Source organism: Cynocephalus volans, chromosome 15, assembly GCF_027409185.1.
Source record: "Cynocephalus volans isolate mCynVol1 chromosome 15, mCynVol1.pri, whole genome shotgun sequence".
Taxonomy (NCBI): domain Eukaryota; kingdom Metazoa; phylum Chordata; class Mammalia; order Dermoptera; family Cynocephalidae; genus Cynocephalus; species Cynocephalus volans.
The window spans coordinates 6,118,484-6,139,441 of record NC_084474.1 but is presented as its reverse complement, the minus strand read 5'-3'; the positions used below and the strand labels follow the sequence as shown (position 1 = coordinate 6,139,441).

The 20,958-nt window shown below is 44.1% G+C and overlaps 2 protein-coding genes across 2 annotated transcripts in view; one reads left to right on the top strand and one right to left on the bottom strand.

The window, feature by feature from the left end:
• Positions 1-1,031: 1,031 nt before the first annotated feature.
• Positions 1,032-15,795, bottom strand: MCM4 (minichromosome maintenance complex component 4). Its single transcript, XM_063079631.1, has 16 exons — positions 15,564-15,795; positions 15,160-15,324; positions 14,664-14,827; positions 14,459-14,560; positions 14,108-14,200; positions 13,923-14,018; positions 12,810-12,948; positions 10,523-10,743; positions 8,951-9,071; positions 6,666-6,925; positions 5,841-6,206; positions 5,242-5,369; positions 4,252-4,459; positions 2,849-3,077; positions 2,198-2,331; positions 1,032-1,602 (listed from the first exon to the last, which is right to left on the bottom strand). Exons 1-16 carry the CDS (start codon positions 15,631-15,633, stop codon positions 1,510-1,512), a joined length of 2,589 nt encoding a protein of 862 aa, XP_062935701.1. The 5' UTR covers positions 15,634-15,795; the 3' UTR covers positions 1,032-1,509.
• Positions 15,796-16,477: 682 nt separating this feature from the next.
• The window catches only part of PRKDC (protein kinase, DNA-activated, catalytic subunit), a 174,966-nt gene continuing 170,485 nt past the window's right edge, over positions 16,478-20,958 (top strand). The window contains exons 1-2 of the mRNA XM_063079108.1: positions 16,478-16,631; positions 20,868-20,944. Of these exons, the coding sequence (XP_062935178.1) occupies positions 16,478-16,631; positions 20,868-20,944 (231 nt within the window). The remainder of the gene's footprint in view (positions 16,632-20,867; positions 20,945-20,958) is intronic.

Genomic DNA, 20,958 nt, shown 5'->3' with positions numbered 1-20,958 from the left:
GACCAGTTACCTTTGAGCAACTAGAGCTGGGAATACATTTCCAGTCTGAAAAACATGTGGTGTGACAACAGTCAACAGATTCCAAATTCTCTGCTCACTGGAGCATTTGTAGAGTAACCTATCACGGGACAGGCACAGGGAGCCTTCTCTGCATGTTTTTGCAAGTCAGGGCAGTGTCCAAAAGTGATGAATAGAGTTATATCCCAAGTTGGAGCCTGATGTGGTATAGGTAAAGTTCTAAAGTGAGAAGACTCAGCTGTGTTAATTCCAGCTTCACCTCCTGCTTTCAGACTTCAGACAAGTCATGAGACTTCTTGCTCCTCCATCCGTGAAAGGAGATCTCCGATTCTACCAGGTGGCTGTGAGGGTGATATGTGAAAGCATCTCCTATGCAGTAGCTCATGGAGGAAACCTCTCTAGCAAAACCACTAGGTCAGTCATGCACCCTTGGTGAAGCCCTGACCTAAATGCTGCCTCCTTTAAAATACACCATTCCAACACAAACACTTCAATGCTATTTAAATAATTAGACCTATCATTTCCTGTGAATACTTTATTATTTTTATTTTTGGCCAGTATGGGGAACTGAACCCTTGTGTTACAAGGCCATGCTCTGACCAGCTGAGCTAACCGGCAGCCTCCTGTGGATGGTTTATTAATGAGTAATGATTCTAATACTAAAAAAAGGCCTAACTCATACAATAACTTAAATGTTTTGGGGATTACTGATTATAGTAGTCTGTACATATAAGACTTCAGCCTAGGGTGGTTTTATAATAACTGCTAGGACTTAATTGATATTTGAACAGAATGAAATCCATTATATTATGAAATACATTATTTCTTTTATGATCTATAAAGTACTTACCATTATGAATTTCCATGAAGGTAGTGGTTAGTGAAGTTTTTTTCTTAACTAAGATAATGCCAAATAACCAACTATTATTCTATCATTTATTTAGGAAAAAGCTTTACATATTAGGATAAAGTAGGAATAATCAAAACTAAAATCTAATAATTTCCAACCACTCAATCCTGATCTAATAGGAGCCATGAGAACAGCCTCTAAAAAGAATTACACTTGAGTGCTATAAAAGGATCTCATCTGCATCACTTCACACTGATATGCCCCGGCCATGTCTGTTATCTCGTACTACAATATCCCCAAGCATATGCACAAATGCCGTTGGAAAGACTAGCACAAAAATCATGGCCTAAACTGCCATCTTCAAAAAAGACTGACATGCTGCTATCTGTATGTACATACAGATTAAAAGTGCTGCTGCTCAGAAACAGCACTTTAATTAAGGAAATGATCTCTACTGTATGTTTATAAATTGGAATAGTATTTTTATTTTAAATGTTTTTTAAAAAATGGAAACATCCACTTCACTGAGAGAATTGAACCCAGGTTAGAACATTTTTATGTAGCCAAATAATAACTTTCAGAATCCATTTATGCCGAGCTCACTGGCCCACAGGTCATGCACAGCACTGCTCACTACAGCATTAGAGCAAGCGAACAGTTTTCCCAGTCACTGTCAAGAAGTCGTCATCAGCCAAGGCACGCAGAGCTTCTTCAAACATATCTTTGGTAATTGCCTTTGGGGAAGAGGAGGAAAATAAGTATTTTCTATGTCCAACCCTCCCCTGACTGTTAGAGACACAATCACCTTAATGTTAAAGCACCACCCAGAGTCGTTTTCCCTTTTGGGTGATTATACACATTCCTTAAGCTCTAAATCAGGGGTGGCAAACATTTTCTGTAAAGGGCCAGATGGTAAATACTGTGGGCTTGGTGTCTGTGCAATCCCATTTTAACTACTGAACTCTGTCCCCACAGTGACAGTGCAGCTGTGGACAGTAATGTAAGGGCGTTATGAAAGTAGGCAAAGAGCTGGTTTACCCATGTAGTTCTTTTTAGTGAACTCACCTTACTCACAAAAGGGTACCTGAATATTTCAACCCCCAAACAAGTTCATCCACACAGAAAAACTCTGAAAGGAGTGTAACTAAATTTTAATTATGATTACTTCTTAATGGGTTTATGAATGATCTTACTGTTCTTCTTTATTCTTGTCTACAATTATTAGTTAAACAATGAAGAAAAAAAAAAAAAAAACCCCAAGGAAAAAAACCCCATAAGCAATATTAAGGAAAAAGAAAACTTAAACAAAAAGTACATTTAAACACTTACTATGTCAGATTGTCTCCGAATGTCTTCAAAAAGTTGCTGGTATTTTAGAGCTGGTGTTTTGCCCTTAGATAAAATAAGTTTTTTCAGTGCTTCAGCTAATTCTTCTTTCCGTTTACGAGAGGTGGCACTCATTCCTGATTTACAAAATCAATAAAAATATTTCTGCTATTAGAGACCGGAATGTTTCAAATTCCCATAAACATTCCTTTAGTAGTATCATCAAGAAAGGTAAAGGGTACAGTGGCTGAATGCCAAAATACATCCAAAAGCAAAGTCAGTTTTAAATTCTCTGCTGTTTAAAAATGTCTGTAATCCAGTAGTTGCTACTTTCCAATAACACGTAGTCTATGTAATCTGTACAGGATACAGTCACTGTTTATTGAAATACTAACTACTACTTAGAAATGGGTTAACATGTGCATGAAGACAGCAGGGGAGAAGGGAGAATCCCCTTAAGATTACATATAAAATACTGTATGTATTAGTGTATATTTTATCAGGAGAAGATTGTGAACAACTTTCTTCAGATTCTCAAAGGAGTCTTGATCCAAAAAAGGTTAGGAACTTCTGCTTCAAATGACTTAACAGTTAGCTTAAACTGAAATGTCAACTACTTCCATATTTAAATAATTCTCAACGTAAATAACAAACCTGTAGTAAGAATAGATATGTCCACAATGCCAGTGCGGGGGTCAGTTGCAGACTGCTTCAGAGCCTCACGATGGAGGCGTCTGGCCTCTTCCACATCAATTGCTTCAACTTTGTTTGAAAATCGTACTTTAGCATGGGCTTCTGCTAAGCGAATTAACGATTCCAGCTGTCGAGGGTATGCAGAAACCATTCCTCGGCTACTGCCGATCTTCCTCATATCTACATAAGCCTAGTGCAGGTAGAAAAACAAAAGCAAACCCCCTTGGCGACAATAACCTAGATTCATGGTTGTTTTTTTATTGTTGTTGTTTTGTTTTGTTTTTAAAGGGCAGCTGGCCAGGTATGGGGATCCAAACTCTTGTTGTGGTTGAACTTTGAACAGTTAGGGTTCCTTTAAATAAAGTGAACTGCCTGTCTGCCACATGGAGGTCCTAAAAGGGAATCGGAAAGTCAGACCTAGCCCTGGCCTCAGAGCTCATCAAGACTAACACAGACAGACCACAGGAATCCGGGGAGGACTTCAACGTCTCGTATGCAGTGATGGTTGGAAGTATTCTGACTGGGAGATCTCTGGGAAGACTTCTTGGAGAAGGCAGTATCTGATGCAGCTTTGAGGAACAGAGCAGGCCATGATGTGGCAGGTGGGGACACTGACATGTGGGGTGACGAGCTGGCTGTGGTGAGAGCAGAGAAAGATTGGGAAGGCCTGTCTGGAAAAGTGCTCAGGCACTATCCCCAATCTACACCCTTAGTTAGGGGCCCATTTGATGAGGGACATAAAGGATTACTGGGGTAACGTTATGAAGGTAAGTTGTATTAATTCTTTATACAGATGGACATAATTTCATTCCTTCATGAACAACCCTCAAGAATACAATACAAAAGGAAAATTACATATCATCTGCAACTTTCATTTGAGCATTTTCAGGAGCTCAGTTAGGATGTAGAGCCCATCAAGGCACTGGGAATCTTCTTTAAATCACAATGCTCGAATAAATGTGCTATCGTGCACTGCTGCCCATGTACAAGCACAGTGAAAAGTGAACCTTAAATACCACTCATTTCCTTTTTTACAGAGATGACTTGTCTGGAGTTACAAAGTCACTAAGTAGCATCACCTGTATTTGAACTCAGGTCTTTTGATCTTAAATTCACTCTGCTTACAGGTTATTTAAATATAAAAAGTGTGTCTTTATATTTAATGGCACTATCTGCATAAATGAATTCTTTCCCCCTTTTTACAACATTTAGAAAAGTCAAATTTACAACACATGAGAAAACAGTAAATACTTACAGAAGATGGTATGCTATTCTTAAAGTAATGTTTTAGAGGGGATGACTGGCTGACTACATTAATGCTTTTGGCTACAGGCTCAGTAAAAGCTTTCTGCAGGCCTGGTTACCTCGATGAGAGCTTGGCCAGCCTCCTCGCTCAACCAAGGCGTGATGGCGCTGTGTGCATAGGCGATGTAGTCCTTTAGCACTGCCATGTCCAGGAACTCCTCCTCCACCTGCTCCTCGCTCTGGTAGTACAGTGCCACCAGGTGGTGGGCCAGACGCCTGTCATAGGCTTCATCTTGAGGGTCCAACATGAGGAAGATCAAATCAAACCTGAGAAAAGGGAGTAAAAACACTATTTTCCTGCTTGGGACACCAACAAACCTACACACAAAACTAAGCACATAGGTGTGTACACAGTGAAGGTGTGCCTCACGAGGCCACTGGAAGGACAGGCATCTTCCTTCCCATCAAGAAGGGGGCTTTGGGCTGATCCCACCCCTCAGGTCTGTCCAGGAGCCGCGGGGCACCAAACAGCTGAGTCACAGAAGTACTTCCCTCAGGAAAATGTTATGTAATTTTGAAGATGAAGATTTGAATGAAAACACATTCAATTGTTTTAGGAAAAAAAAACTATCTGATAAAATAAACTCAAGTTATTAAAATCAAAACTCCATTTATGAAATAGACCAACACTGGCAGTGAGGCTGAGAAAAAGTGTGAATTATCTGGCTGTGCTTTAACAAGTCTAAACTTTCAGAACCTTATCTACTGTACAAAGCTGTTCTCTGTACTTTGTTGATTCTCCATAGTGGCTTTAAGATTGAGAGATAAGAGTTGTGAGAGATAGTCACCTGGAAAAGATGTCAAGGAGAAACATCTGAGTTGCTTCAAAAAACAAATGAATGTTAAGACACTACCTACAGTTGGGCAGAAAACACATAATAATCCTTGTTATGAAAACCCTTGACCAACAAAATTGGAAACATTTTGCATTACACTGAAGAGTTAATATTAGCAGTTGCTGAATCTTAGTATTTCCTTCTCAATCTCACCCTGAAAATTCTACAAATGAGCAAAATAAAACCATCTGTTTAATAAAAATGTTTTAATACCTTGATAATAACGTATGAGGGAGCTGGATGTTTTCAATGGTGGTTTTTTTAGGATTCCATTGAGACTCAATGGGATTTGCTGCTGCTAGGACAGAAGTGCGTGCGTTGAGCTGACAGATGATCCCCGCCTATCGGAGAAAGCAGCGCAGTCAGAGCCTCTCCCTGCTGCCGGCAGGAACAAGTTCACCAGATCTCCCACTAAACCCACACGCTCTCTGCTATTTTTCTGTAGTCTGAGAGCCACATCACCTTTACAGACTTCAACAGTTCTACCTGGTCATGCCTGTTCTCAAGTTCATGCCAAGGCCTGAATTTAGATGAATGTGTGCTACAACCACGTCCTTCTCAGAAAGCAAATCCCTTACATGAGCTTTAGGACAAATTCAAGTTCTGTGAATAAAATATTAGTGGGTCAGTACACAAAAAAGTCAAGAGAGGATACCCTGTAGGAAGATGGAGATGAAGCTGAACTGACATGAAAAGTACTTATCAGTTTTCCCAAGTCAGAACCAGGGTAACACTGCATGGTTCCACAGATTTATCTCAAGGATCCACACATTAAACGCATCCGCACCCACACAGATGAGAATGTGCCTCACTTTAGCAATGGACAGCGTCTGCTGTTCCATGACCTCGTGCAACACAGATCTTGTACTTTCGTTCATCTTGTCAAACTCGTCGATGCAGCAGATGCCGTTGTCACTCAGGACCAGGGCCCCCGTCTGTAGCACCAGCTGCCTCGTCTCAGGGTCTTTCATCACATATGCAGTGAGACCGACTGCACTGGAGCCCTTCCCAGATGTGTACTGGCCCCTAGGCACCAGGTTGTACACATACTGCAGCAGCTGGGACTTGCTGGTGCCAGGGTCTCCACACAGCAGGATGTTGATCTCAGCACGAAACTTGCCCCTCCCCGTGTGACTAAAATCCTTCCTTGTTCCACCAAAGAGCTGAAGCAAGATTCCCTAAATAGACAAACACATAAACACCTCTAACCATTCATTTACTGCAGAGTAACTGAGATTTAGTTTAAACTGCAGAGGAACTTTTCTACTCTACAAATAAGGAACTACAATTCAGAAATTGAAAGAAGGTATAAAAAAGCATGTGAAAGTGCTTCAGTCACTCCAAGTTACCACTGACCAGTTTGCACACATGCACACATCAGCATGCCAGAACGCTGACCACATATGTCCCTATCCTGACCCATGGGGCCTCTTCTTATGTTCGGAAATGTAAGTTTGGGGCAGAGATGAAGAAACAGCAATGCTGCGATTCTCAAGCAATGTCAAGTGAGGGCGACAGCCCTTGCTTGGTCAGGCAGGCAATGACTCTCACCCTTTACAGCAGCCGGGATAGATGTTTACACTTTTTGATCCCAAAGAACTGTGAATTCCAACCCCAAGTCAAAAATCCATCGTTACCTTCTTTATATCCTCATGTTCATAAATGCTTGGAGCCAAGGCTGAAGCAAGCCTCTCATAAATATCTGGTTTCCTGGAAAGTTCCTTAAGTAACTCCACACGTTTCTCTGAAAAAAGTTTCTGTTCTGCTTCTTCACTGAGGCCATGCAGACGCTTTGCATCCGTTTTCTGATAGTGAATGACATCAATGTGGGTTTTGTAGACAGATTTCACATTGCTCACTCTTGGATTGACCCGGATAGGCACCGCGCGGTAGATGCCTGAGGACACAGAGGGCACACACACGAGACATTCGTTAGCCTTCCGCATCTTCCCACGGGCTCAGCAGCCAGTGCAGACCAAGCGCCTGCCCCTTCTGATTGAGTCGGGAGACAGCATCAGGAAAGGGTTTCTGTAAGTGGTGGATCTAAAAACATGTTTCCCTATGGCCCGAGGCAGCTGTCTGAGTGTAACCACACCACATACAATTGTTCTGAGGGTGAAATGGAATTATGTTGCCTCTAGCACAATGCCTGGCTTATGGTTGTGTTCAATAAATAGTATTTTCCTTTCCCTAAGCTGAGTGTACAGAATCTGCTTAGCACTTATTTTATTGGAATAAAATGCTAAAATCCCACGCCAAAAACTTGGAAAGAAAAGAAATTCTAAAAGCTCAAATCTTGTAAAAACCACTCAATTTATTTCCTAGGCAGTCTACTGTGTCAAAGGTGAAGGAAAAATTACTATTTTCTATTAAGAGAAGGGGTTTCTGGGTGAGGGGCTGCTCCAGGCCAATTCTGTTTCCTGATGCTTTCTGAGGAAAACATTCAAACTCTCTCTCACGGCTTTCACAACATGACGGTACAGAACACTGTCATTTCCTTTATTTAACAGGTCAAAATAATTCTTATTTGAAATATAAAAGCCAGTTTATATGTTACATTCTTAGAATACACACTAAGACAGACTAGAGATGGATGATTATGTTTATTACGTTTAAAATGGCTTAGTTATCTTCCTTTACAGCACCTGCCACGATCTTCACATAACACTTATTTTATATCTACACAGCATTTCCCACAGCCCCTTTGCCCAAATACTTCCACATATGTCACCACATTAACTCCAGGTTGCAGTTGAGGAAATTAAAATATTGGATAAATAATTTTTCAAAGGTTTCAGAGCAGTTGGGTGGCAGAACTGAGACTGCACATATCATTCACTAAAGACTACACATTCTTTCTAATTTTCAACTACTATGTGTACTTTTACAACTTAATGGGCTGGCCTTTAGCTCAGTTTGTAGAGCATGGTGCTGATAACACCAAGGTCCAGGGTTCAACTCCTGTACTGGCAAGCCACCAAAAAACAAAACAAAACAACATGACTGAAGATTGCTCGTGACAACTGCTGGACTTCTCACTGGGTAAGAAATAGGATAAGTCCTGATATACCGAAGAGCAGAAGGACTGTGGCCCCAGGCCCCACCCATGAGCCAGGCACTCCAGGACTCAAACCCACATGGCCATCAAAACATCCCCTGAGAAACCAAAGCCCACGTGTTATCCTCAGGTGCTGCTGTGGAAAGAGTACTCACTCGTCTGGCAGGACTAGAGAAGGATCTGGATCCTGGTGCTGTGATCTACAGCAGCACCTGCACTACAGCTACCTACATGTCTCTGAATCTCAGCTTCTGAGCATGTGAATAAGATCCCCTGACCCGTTCTCTAAAATGAACAAATGTTAACCCTTAGCTATACATTTGGGAAGTAGAAAATTATTATTATTATTATTTTTTGTCTTTTTCGTGACCGGCACTCAGCCAGTGAGTGCACCGGCCATTCCTATATAGGATCCGAACCCGCGGCGGGAGCGTCGCTGCGCTCCCAGCGCCGCACTCTCCCAAGTGCGCCACGGGCTCGGCCCAGAAAATTATTTAAACACCAGAGCTGGCCAATGATACTTCCCAGAGTTGCTGGCACAGCTCACATCTTACCAACACCAGCTTTGTTGGAGGCTGCGCTCGCATGACCACAATACTGTCCATTCCAGATACACACACAGCTCTGGGACACTGAGATAGCAAAAGGCAAGTGATCACAAATTCCAAAATCCAACTTTGGGAAGAACTGAAAGATTTCATACTGTTGGGCCACAGTACTAAGCTAAAAAGGTGGGGGAAAAGGGATAAACACATAGTCTCAAAGACAACTGGAGGCAGAACTAACCCCATTCCAATGAATTCATGACTGAGTCAAAAAGTACGACAGACATCCTATCCTGTTAGTACAAACCTCCCTTCTTACCTGTAACATTCACTCTGTCCCCAGGCTGAACTTTATCAACAAGATCATTGTGAGCAAAAAGGATGACAGTGTGAGGTGTCTGCCCTGCAGGCATATCTTCAGGAGACTCTTGAAGCTTGATCTGAAGGAAGGGTGGCAAACAGAAAGCTTAGGACACAAAGAAAGCATGATGCAGACAAAAACTGTGTGTCCTTATACTGTTCAGAGACAACTGCTTTTAATAAACAAACATATATCTTTTAAGGATTTAACATTCCCGTCTTGGGGATGGGGATGATTTAAGTGATTCCTGTTTTAGGCCACTGTAAGTAAGGTGATAGAGCCTATCTCTTTGTCTACACTTCTAATCACTTCTTTAGAAGATACTTCTAGTAGATTTCCTGGGAGGACACATTTTTAAGGTTCACCATTTAGGCACTTCTGTGGCCCTCACAAATACTTGCCTGTGTATTTGTCTACATCCATTCACTTAACAGATATCTGCTAAGCATCAGCCCCCACACCACACCCTGTTCTAGGTGTTGGGGACTTACAGTGATAAAGCTCCCTCCCTCATAGAGTGGAGGGGGACAATCAATACACAGACAAGTGAGCATGTAACAGTGACAAGCGCAATGAACAGAAACAGAACAGGGTAAACAGTCCAAGGACCACAGGCAGTGGGAGTGGAGGAGAGGCTTGTCATAAAGCAAGGTTAGGAAAAGCCTCTAAAACCAGGTAACCTCTGAGCAAGGTCTAAGGATGTTAGGGGTTTTATTCTAAGCCAGTTTGGGAGTCTTTGAAGGATTCTGAGAAAACTAGGCTATAAGCCCCCGTGAAGCAGGGCCTCTGCCTTTGTATCTCCAGCTCTCAACACTGCTTAACATGCCATTAAACGTTAAAGAAATTGCATGAACATTGTAACAAAATAAAAATAACTTAACGAGTCCTTGTCCTTGTGCAACTTTCACCTCGTTACAATAATAGTAAATAAACGATTTTCTGCCTTTCACCCACTTATTCCTATGTCATTTTAATAACTTCATCTTAAAGTTTTCAGGATTAGATAGGTATTCCTAGAAAATAAAATTTGTGAAACTCTAGAAAATTTCTCCATCTATTCTTTACCAATGGGAACAATTGCAAAATGACACAATTTAACCAGATAATTCTGATCTCCAATGTTTTTAAAAAAATTATATAATCTTAAATATTTCCCATAAAAGCAACTCAAGTTAAATTTGATTTAATAAATCAAAGAGATCTCTTAACTTATAAATGACCTGACACTTTTAAGATGTTTGCATTGGAAAAATGTATTTTTTTCTCTTATGAAGTATTTAGGTCATGAAAATGTGGAGTATACAATCCTGAGCTGTTGCTCACTGGCCACATGGCAGGGATGCTATGACCTGAGGCTGAGGCTTCCTGTGCTCTGTACACTCCAGCCCACAGCCCACAAACAAAACCTGCAACCATCAGAAGCTGCTGAGTGCCACTTAGGAAGCAAAGTCGAGGGCCTCAGAGTGACAAGGTAAGTTTGGCTTTTTGAGGATTCAGACACAGGCAAGACAAATGCCAGGTGGCGCATACCATCTGCTTGTCAGAGAAGAGTGAGCGGTTGTGGATGAGGGCCATGCTGTGGGCGGTGTGGCAGTGCAAGCAGGCAGAAGGCTCGGCGATGCGGCCACGGTCTATCTCCACCCTGGCCGTGTGGGCGCACACTTGGCACTGGAAGAAGGCCTCCTGCATCTCAGGGATCAGCTGGGATGTCCTGATCACCATGCCACTGATGGTGATGAGCTGGTCGATGTCTGCGTAGGGAGAGAGAGGTCAGCTTGCCCACCAGCCACTCCCACAGCCCAGCCAGGTCTGGGTCTGTTGGGACACAGAGGTGCCAGGAGGGTGGGGGTCACGGGCACAAACAGCTCGATGGGCCCCTCAGGTCTGGCCTGGGATCTGTTCCTGTGTCCAGTCTGCCTTCCTCTTCAACCCAGCAAGCCTGTGGCCCTTCTGTCCAGGAGGCCTCCCACCACCCCTTTCCCATGCCTGGCATCGGGTCAGGAGCTTGACACTTGTGCCTGTCGTGCCCCACACCTCCCACCTCACTCACCGCATCATGGGAGTCCTGTTGCCTCATGCAAAAAGCGTGGGCTCTATCTAGAGCCAGCTGGCCTGGACTGAGTGTGTGTGATCTTAGGGAAACCCTTAGCATATCTGTGACTCATGTATAGCACCTGCCTCAAGCTGCTGAGGACAGAATGAGCTAGTTATCCATTGAGGCTAACAAGACACTGCCCGGCAGAGTTAAGGCATTCAACACCTTAGCTGATCTGCACTATCAAAAGAGAAGCACCTACAGTCAGCTTTCACTCTTGCTCCTGCTTCCTTTACCATTTGGACCTTTCCCAACAGACTTTTACCCTTTGAAGGTCATACTACTCCCAAGTAGTTTCCACTCTTGGTTGCAAATGAGCTACCTTATTCTGGTGGTCAACAAAAAGCAGCCTGTGTTTAGCCCTTGGGCCTCAGAGACTGTCCCATCGTGCCAGCACCTACTGCTGATTTAAATTCTGAAGAATTTGATCCTGTCTTCCCTCCACCTACTTAGAAAGCTTCCTTGCTTCTCTCCTTGCTAATCCTTCTTTCACTTTAAAATGCAATTTGATAGCTTTTGAAATCAGTTACCTATCAATCCCTTGATTTCTAAAATGATGAAAATCTCCAGCGTCACCCGGCAATTCTTCCCATAACAATGCCCTGCCTCTCAAAATTTAAACACATCCCTCTAACCCAAACAGCTCTCTACCTTCACCAGCATGCCCACAGAACTCCCCATCAGAGATGATGTCAGGAGTCAAATTTATAAGAGAAAAAAAATACACTTCTTTAAAAAGTACTGAAGTCAAACACTTACTCATGTCTATTGGCTATGTCATCTCTTCTCACTGAAACTTTTGTGTCTTAAGCACATTTATCTACAGAGTTATTTACTAATTTTCAACAGCTTTTATACTACAATCTTCACATATGGCAAATCTCAGGTTTGTTCTGTATTTTTACTCCCATGGCCACTGTCCAGGTTAGGACCCTGCTGCCCCACGTTTGAGCTACTATCAACAGCTACTAACTGAATTAAATATACCGCGCACTTTAGAACCACTGTGAACTTCAAGAGGTGCACGATCATCCTCCTCAAGAACTATCAATGGCTCCTTATTAACTCTGGAATAAAAATTCAGACTCTCTAAGTTGGTGTTCAAAGTTCTTCATGACCTAGGCTTTCCACTCCACTCAAACATTACCTCCCACACTCCCTGATGCAGCCACCCCGTCACTTAGCATCCACACGTCACTCTGCTTCCTTTTCTCCTATATTCCTTCTTTCTGTCTAGAACAAATTCCTTTATGTTGCTTTCCAAATCCTAACTGTAACCCAAATTTCTCTTTCACTATGAACTTTCCCCACATAGGCCTAGCACTCTGCTCCTCTCCCTGGGCTGAGTCATCTCCTGCCCTGTTCTTCTGCCTCATCTTTCATCTACTTCCCAAACTACATTTCTTTCTTAAGCTCAACAGCAGGGATCATATTTTGTATTTGTTTTCTACAGTAACTCTTTTAAAGAAATGCTTACTAATAAAATAACTATAGACTTATACTGGGGAAAGTTCACCTTAAGGTAGACAATTGTCAATAGTCACATCTCTTATATCGGAAATCTCAATTAAGTTAAAAAGGTATAGTGGGTTCATAAGTCCACAGAATAACTGAATCTGTGTGTGTCAATTTATGATTTATTGCCACCACTACCACCACCAATTCTTTTAAAGTTCTTTAATAAAATAAGGTTTTGCTTATTTTCACATGTAAACACATTACCTTCTGGATTCAGGTTTCTCATATTCCTAGTCTTCAATGCATTGAATGGTCTTACTTGAATCTGATGTTCTAAGATTGAGTCAGGATAACGGTCAAAGAAGATCTCATTGACAGCCATGTCAAAAGTTGGTATTACTTCCTATCAAAACAAATGCAAAGACACCAAGTTATTCTTATATTCCTACCTCAGAGTTAAATGTAATAAAGCACTTTATATTAACAAAAAATAAAAACAAAAAAACATGGCATAACCCTAAAGAATTACCCTGTAGAATCATGCATATTGCTGTTTCCAGAATGTAGGTACACTGAATTGCCCTTCCTCTGCATATTCTCATGTAGGTTAAGTGTGATAACATACATGAAAAAGCCTTGTTAACATAACTGGCATATTTTATGCTTTCAATTAGGAGGGGAAATAATTTTGAGCTCATACTTTCATGTCTTATTTTTCCACCATAATGAAATGGTAGCAAGATAGATTAAACCATACTTATTTTATTCAAATTTGTTAACATATCATTACCATTTTATAGAAGACAAAAGAGCTCTTAGGAGGCTAAGGAACTCGACTACATTATGCAGCTAGTAACCATCAAAGCCAAGATTGAAAACTGAGTCCGTTTGCCCCAAGCCTCTGCGCGGAGTCAACGTAGCTAAATTAATAAAGACTGGTCTTTGATATAATAAATTAAATAGATAAAGCAATAAAGACTGACCTTAGGTCTAAGAGAAAAAGACCACAGTACAGCTAATATATTCTGTTAAAGATGGCAGAAAGTATATAATGCATTTATAAAACATTTCTACTTAAGATAAACAAGTTCATGAAACTCAAAAAGCTATCACTTAGAAGAATCACTAGTATTTTACATATAAGAAACATCACCAATTAAACTATCACATGCCATTGAGTAACACATCTCAACTTCAGAAACATTAAAATGTGAAAAAATGTTCACCTTAAAGAAGATAAAACATGGCTTTCTTTAAAAAAAAAAGTGTTTATGGTTCAGAGGCATGCTCTCCCCATTATCAAAGAAATGCTGCTCTCCAGAAACTTCCCTTCTAGATATTTATAGTAATTTCTCAAGGCCAAAGACAAATTCTTACCTGTGGGTAGGAGATGAGCTGTCTGTACAAATTTTTGTCAAATGATTTTATATGTTCGCAATTTACATTTAAAAATGGCTCCCCAATAACATTAATCTATAAGATAAGATGAACAAGTTACAGTTTGCTAATTCTATTATTTAAAAACACATAACTTGAATTTATATATGAGAATATTTCATTACCTCCCCAAGTCGTTGCATGTACAGAGGGTCAATATCTATGCCAACATTTTCTTCTTCTTTAGCCAGAGGGTCAATAAAGCGCTGAAGAAATCTCTTGATGTAGAGAGAAAAAATATTAAGCTTAATGCATTCGGGAATAAGCAAACTCAAGATGCAAGAAGTTATGCGTATGTCACTATCTTGAAGATGACATAAATAACATTTTTTCTTCTTAAAAACTAGAACGACAACAATTCTAAGCCACTTACAAATCTGCCCCTAGGCATTACTGGCTACTCAGATATGGGTTATAAACACTTTCTCCCATCATTTTCAGAGCCCTAAGTATAAATTTTAACACATACGGCTCACCTGAAAATTTTCTTTGCATGTTGCCACATTTACATCTGTTCCCCAGATGACAAGCTTTTGGCCTAGAGACTGCTCACTTGCCACTAAGTCTTCTGCTGCTGCCTACAGAAAAAAAATACAACAGAACCACCTCAATGGAATTACCCACTTTATGCTCCTATAACGCACACAGACGGACTATGGGAAGACTGCATTGTATACTCACCCCATCAGACTGCAGATCCACCTGCAAACCCTTCCGTGCAGAGCCCAGGTCAGGCCTCTGCCTCACCGGGGTGCCCCTAACACCACTCCTTGGGGTTCCCTCTACCCGAGAGCTGGGAGTGCCATATGTCAGCGGTGAACTAACATCAAACTCAAGAGGAACGGCTGTAAAGGCAAAATACGAAGTTTACTACTACATTCTGGTAGCATATCAAACACGAAATTACAGCATGTTGTTTGTTGGTCTATGTCATCCAAACATGATAGCAAACTGGACGTTTATTGCACCGTGCTGGCTGAGATTCTGAGGACTGTTAAAATGTTCTACAAGAAAAGCTGCTTTCTCTGCTCACTCGGCCCTAACACGCACCGCCTCCGCTCCGTGCTCTAACTGCAGAGAGGCTGCTTTGGGGGTATGTCAACTGCCCTCATCAAGCCAGCAAACCCGGCCACCGAGCTCCACCGCAACAGCAGGACCTAGGTCTTCAGCAACGTACCTGAAGAATGCATCTGCGGGGGGCTGGAAAACAGCGCGTCTTGCGCCGCGGGGCTCTGCACGTCCGCTGTGGGCGAGGTGGGCATCGGCTGCAACTCTCCGGTGGAGGTGGGGTCCTCGCCTCCGCGTCTCGGAGGTGGAGGCGACCTGGCGTCCTCACCTCGAGCTGTGCCACATAAACAGAAAAGACGGCTGTCGGCTCTCCTGCCTAGTCTTCCTGGATTTGTCTCCTGGGGCACTTCGACCCACTACCGAGCAAACGCAAAACAAAACCGAGGCAAACGAGCGCCCGCCCTGCGCCAGGCGGTGGCGGGGACCACAGGATGCAGGCGGGCAGGGGGGGGTCTCTGGTGGGCTGGAGGCTCCGGCGGGCACGAGGGACCTCCGCCAGGCTGGGGGACTCACGCGTCTGCGCGGGGGCGGGCCGTCCACGCCTGCTGCCGCGGCGGCTCGGGGTCGACGCCGGGGACGACATGGTGCTCGGAGTACCAGCGCGACAAGAACAGGCTCCGCGCCGCGCCCGCCCAGCCGACTCGCAGTTACCGGGGAAGGACGGCCGACTGCAAACGCTGGCGAGCTCCGAGCCCACCCGGCAACTCGCACTGCCGGACTGTGGCTGCGCGGCGAAGCTTTCCCGCCGGCGGCGCGGTCGTCATCGCCCGCGACGGCGACTCACCAATCACAGCGGCGCTCTCGCGTGGCTCCGCCTCCGGAAGGCGCCATTGAGCACCGACAGGGGGGACTGAACGGCCTCTTAGGCTCCCTCTGGGAAAGCAAACGCAGGCCTCTCTCGGTCCCCCCTCAGTTCAGATGGTCTGACACCTTTCCGTACCGCGATTTGGCGGGAAATCTGGGGAGTCGGCCCAGACCATGTTCTCAGAGGGGTGTTCCTCACTATGGCGTTGGCTGAGGGGAACGCACCTCTTTATCCTTGAGGCGCTTTTCCCTTCTGAAAATATTCCAAATGCGTTTTTCACTCTTTATTGAGGAAGAAACTTGCAGGTCTTGACCGAACCCCCTAGCTTGTTTTCTGCCTCTGCTATTTGGTCAGGTCCAACACCGAGTATCCTCCTATTTGTTCCCTCAGGTCAAACCATTTGATTCCTGTTTCTCCTTAAGTTTACATGTATGCATGCCCGGTATACTATGTGCTACCGGTTCATGAGTCTGCGGAGTGTTAACTCAGGCCCGGGACCCCGCGCTCCGCGCCCCCTTCCCCCTCTCCGTCTTCCTCCTCCCTCCCTCCCGCGCTCCGCCCCGCTCCCCACGGCATTTCCGGGCGCGGGCCGAGGGTAGGCTCGCGGGCTTTGCTGGGCGTCATGGCGGGCGGCGGCCCCGGGCCTCAGGCCCGCCTGCTGCAGCTGCAGGAGTGCCTGTCCGCCGCGGACCGCTGCGGCGCCGCCGTGGACGGCCACCAGCTGATCCGCGGCCTGGGCCAGGAGTGCGTGCTGAGCGCCAGCCCCGCGGCGCTGGGTGGGTACCGGGCCGGGCGGGAGCCGGGCGGCCGCGCGTTTCTCTGTGGCACACCAGCCTGCAGGATTTTGAAGTGCTGCGGTTAGGTTCCTGGGGGCATTTCTGTGGATGCGTGTGAAAAGTGATTTCTTCCTCACTGCAGCGTCGGCTACGGAGAACGCACTTTCCTTATCCCTCAGGCACTTTTCCCTTCTGAAGATGTTCCAAGATATTTAGCGTTTTTTACTCTTTACTGAGGAAGAAACTTGCAGGTCTTGACCCAGACCGCTAGCGTGTTATCTGCCTCTGCTGTTTGGTCAAGTCCTGTTGGAGTGAGCAGGACTGAAGCCATGTTGGGACCTAAAGCTGCCTGGGCTACGGGGAGGGCGGGGGGAGGACTTTTAAAAGGACAATTTTTTTCTCTCCACTCTACCTATCCCCTTTCTTATCTCGCTAAGTAGGAGAGCAAGGCTGAGAAGCTAATTACTTCTTTGCAAAGCTAACGGTTCTTTCTTTGAGACTTGTCTCTATTTGAGAAATGATCAAGGTCCTATGACTGAAGCTGACCTTGGGCTCCAGCCGAGTACGTGGTGCAAATCAAAATCTTGCAGGGTCCTGAGATAACAGCAAAGATGAGAACAGAAACCAGAGGAGGCCTTGGGGAGACCTTGTACCTGACCCATAGAAATGGACCCCTCGTAACTCACATCTCCTGCTCTCCTACTTCTCACCTCCCACATTCCATTCCCTCACCCCCTCCTTAAAAAACCCCTCGGTAAATGTAAATCTTTGAGATGGGACAGCCTACCATCTCCTTCAGCTGAATACATCTGCTTTTCTAACACCACCTGTTTGACTTCTGAGGTTTTTTTCTTTCCTTTTCAAGGGGGTGGGCAGCTGGACCTGAGTCCCGTAACAGTTCAACACTGAGAATCCTCCCCGTTTCCCCCCCTAGCATTGGAAGAAGGGTATCTTAAAACCAAAGTTGGTGAAGATGACCACAAATTTGTCAAACATTGCTATACAGCGTGGGGGGGAGAGGGCAAGAGAGAATATTCTTTTCACCTGAATCCCTCCTAAACCCATCAGTACCTTTTCCAAACCTTTTATTTGCTGTTTCTACTTTTGAGAAGAATTGCAGAAATATAACTGAAAAGTCATGCTGTTCTTTTAACGTTTTAGCAAGGCCTGGGTGAAAACTTTATTTTCCATTTGTGGTAAAAGTGAATGTGTTCAGCATTTTTTTTTTTTTTTTTAAATTTTGGCGACCGGCCAGTGTAGAGATTGAACTCTGGTCTTAGTGTCTTTTTAACTTTAAAAAAAAAATTTTTTTTTTGACCGGTAAGGGGATCTCAACCCTCAGCACGGTGTTGTCTGCACCACGCTCAGCCAGTGAGCGCACCGGCCATCCTTATACAGGATCCAAACCCTCGGCCTCGGTGCTAACAGCGCTGCACTCTCCCCAGTGAGCCACGGGGCCGGCCCTTTAATTTTTTTTTTTATTGAATCAAAATTGATTATACATATTTTGGGGGTTCAACACAGATATGTTGATCAAATCAGTATTACTAGCATATATATTGTTACAAATCGTGATTATTCTTTATGCCCCTTGTCCAATCTCTCCCCATCCCCCTCTCGCTCCCCCTTCCCCCTCTAATTACCCTAGATTTCTTCTCTCCTGAAAGAATAATGGTTACTCTGTTGATTTGTTGTCTAGATGATCTGTCCAATGCTGAGAGGTGTGATCATGTCCCCCAATATTGTCATAGAGCAGATGCATTTTCCATCACTCCGAAATGGGCTTTGTGGAGAGAGACATCCTCTTCTTTTCTTTATCTCTGCTGGTGACTCTCCTGTATCAATGCACTCCAGTGGCTGGTGGACCATCTGTGTGGTGGTTGTGGTGTCTAGCCGCTTTCACAGCAGCCATGGTTATTGTGGCTGTGGTGGGCCACCCACATGGAGGTGATGTTTTTGGCATGCTCCTTGGTGCTGGTGGTGTGCCTGGTTGTGGGAGGGGGGCCAGTCCCTGGTCCCTGGCTCCGAGTATCCGGTTCCCCAGCAGGCCCCAAGGCGCTGGGGGTGTGCCTGGCCTCGAACTAATTTGTTGTCCTTTGCTTACTTCTAAAACGGGGGAACTTCCTGTGGGAACTTCCTGTAGGAACTAGTACTTGAGCTGTGTGGTTGAGCTAAATGCTGCTTTGCTGCTGTTTCCCTAGGGAAGGCTTTTTGTGCAGCTCAGGGTTTATTGGTTGCCCTTATATGTACTTCTGGCCCTCCAGAGACCTGTTGGATCTGTGTTGTGTAGAAATTCTAATCTGGGCCTGTGAGTTTTTTCATCAAACTGCACCCCATGCAATTCTGCATTCTCGACCAGTCTCCTCTGAGTGGACCTGTGCTGATTGGGGGGCACATTGGCTGTCCCTGTTGTGTCCCAGTGTTCTCCTGGTGGGCCTGTCTCCCCTACTGCCCCTGCTCCAAACACTTCCCATGCGATGGGCCCTGCACCAATCCCTTGTGATGACTCACTGGCCTCTGAATGGCTCTTTTTTTTCAGTTCTGGCTCCTCGCTCCTGGGTAGGTCCATGGGAACCCTATTAGTGGTCTTGCTGTCCTGAGGGCTGCCAAGGCCCTCTTCTCCCCTGCCGTCTCCATGTAACTCCATCTGAAGGGCACAGCTATGGCTCCTGCACTCCTGCTCCATGTGCTCATCAGCTCAAGCCTTACAGAGGCCTCAGCCTGAAACCCTCAGAGCAGTTTTTTTCTTTCTCTCATTGTGGTTTCTCTCGCCTTCATGGACTCCATGGGTCTCTCCTCCTCTTCCCCTGAGCTCCAGCGGCCCCAGCTTGGCTGATGTTACATTTTTATAGTTGTAAATTGGTTGATTTGTGAGAGGGAGTGATGTTGGGAACTGTGTATTCTGCCATCTTGACTGGAACTCTTGTCTTTCTAACGTTTTAAAATTTAAATATGTCATTGTGTGAAAACCTATTGTATTCCTTTTTTTTTTTTTTTTTTTTTTGTCTTTTTCGTGACCGGCACTCAGCCAGTGAGCGCACCGGCCATTCCTATATAGGATCCGAACCTGCGGCGCAAGCGTCACTGCGCTCCCAGCGCTGCACTCTCCCAAGTGCGCCACGGGCGCGGCCCCTATTTTTAAAATAAGTATACAGACTTTCTCATCTCTATGTCCGGATCTCTTAATTAATAGTTAGGTGAGATTTTCTTCCTTAAAGATCAGTGCTGACCAAGGTGTTGAAATAATGTAAACAACACTTTTAAAAGATGCTATGTATTGTCAAGTTTGTAGTAATGGGAAAATATCAAATAAAAAAACTAACAATCTCATGAATTGTGTTCCATCATCAGGGTTTCAGAGTTAGAATTCATTTTTGTTCATTTTGTGACTTGTTTCCGAAGCTCATCCAAGTTTACTCAGTATACAATAATATGTCCTTTCCCGTCCAAGGTTACTGGGGAGTGTACTCACATCAGTTTTCTATTGCTGCTGTAATAATTAACCACAAGCTTAGTGGTTTAAAACAACACAGGTTTGTTAATCTTACAGTTCTGTAGTCAGAAACCAGACACAAGTCCCACCAGACTAGAACCAAGGTATCAGGCAGGGCTGCTTTCCTTTCGGAACGCTCTAGGGGAAAATCCATTTCCTTATTCATTGAGGTTGTAGGACTGAGGTCCCTGGAATTTGCTGATGTTCCTTGTTTCAAGAAGGCGCCCTCTTTGGATCATTGACCTGTCCTCAAAGCCAGCAATAGTGTGTCGAGTCTCTCTGAAAAGAGATATAGAATCTCCTGCTCTTTCAGCTTCCCATCTCTTCCAGCCACTCTTCTTTCTGCCCCTGCTTTTAAGGGACCTTGTGATTACATTGAGCCCATTGGATAATGCAGGATGATTTCTCCATTTTAAGATCAGCTGATTAGTAACCTTGATTCCATCTGCAACCTTAATTTCCTTTTCCCATGTAAAGTTAATATATTCCCAGGTGTGAAACCAGAGATTAGGGCAAAGGCATCTTAGGGGAGCCATTATTCTGCCTACCACATCCCTGAGGAACATCTAGAATGTTTTGCTTCCCTGGTCTTAATACAGCAGGCTTAGGTTCCTTAGGTTAGTGTTTTATCACTTATAAAGCTGCCTTGGAAACCATGGAACCCTTTAAGGGGTGGTTTATGAAATGCTTCTTGGCAACTCTTGTTAAATTACTTTTTTTTTTTTTTTTTTTTTTTTTTTTAGCATTACAGACTTCCTTAGTTTTTTCCAGAGATTTTGGTTTGCTTGTATTTGTTCGGAAATCACTTAGCATTGATGAAGTAAGTTGAAAATT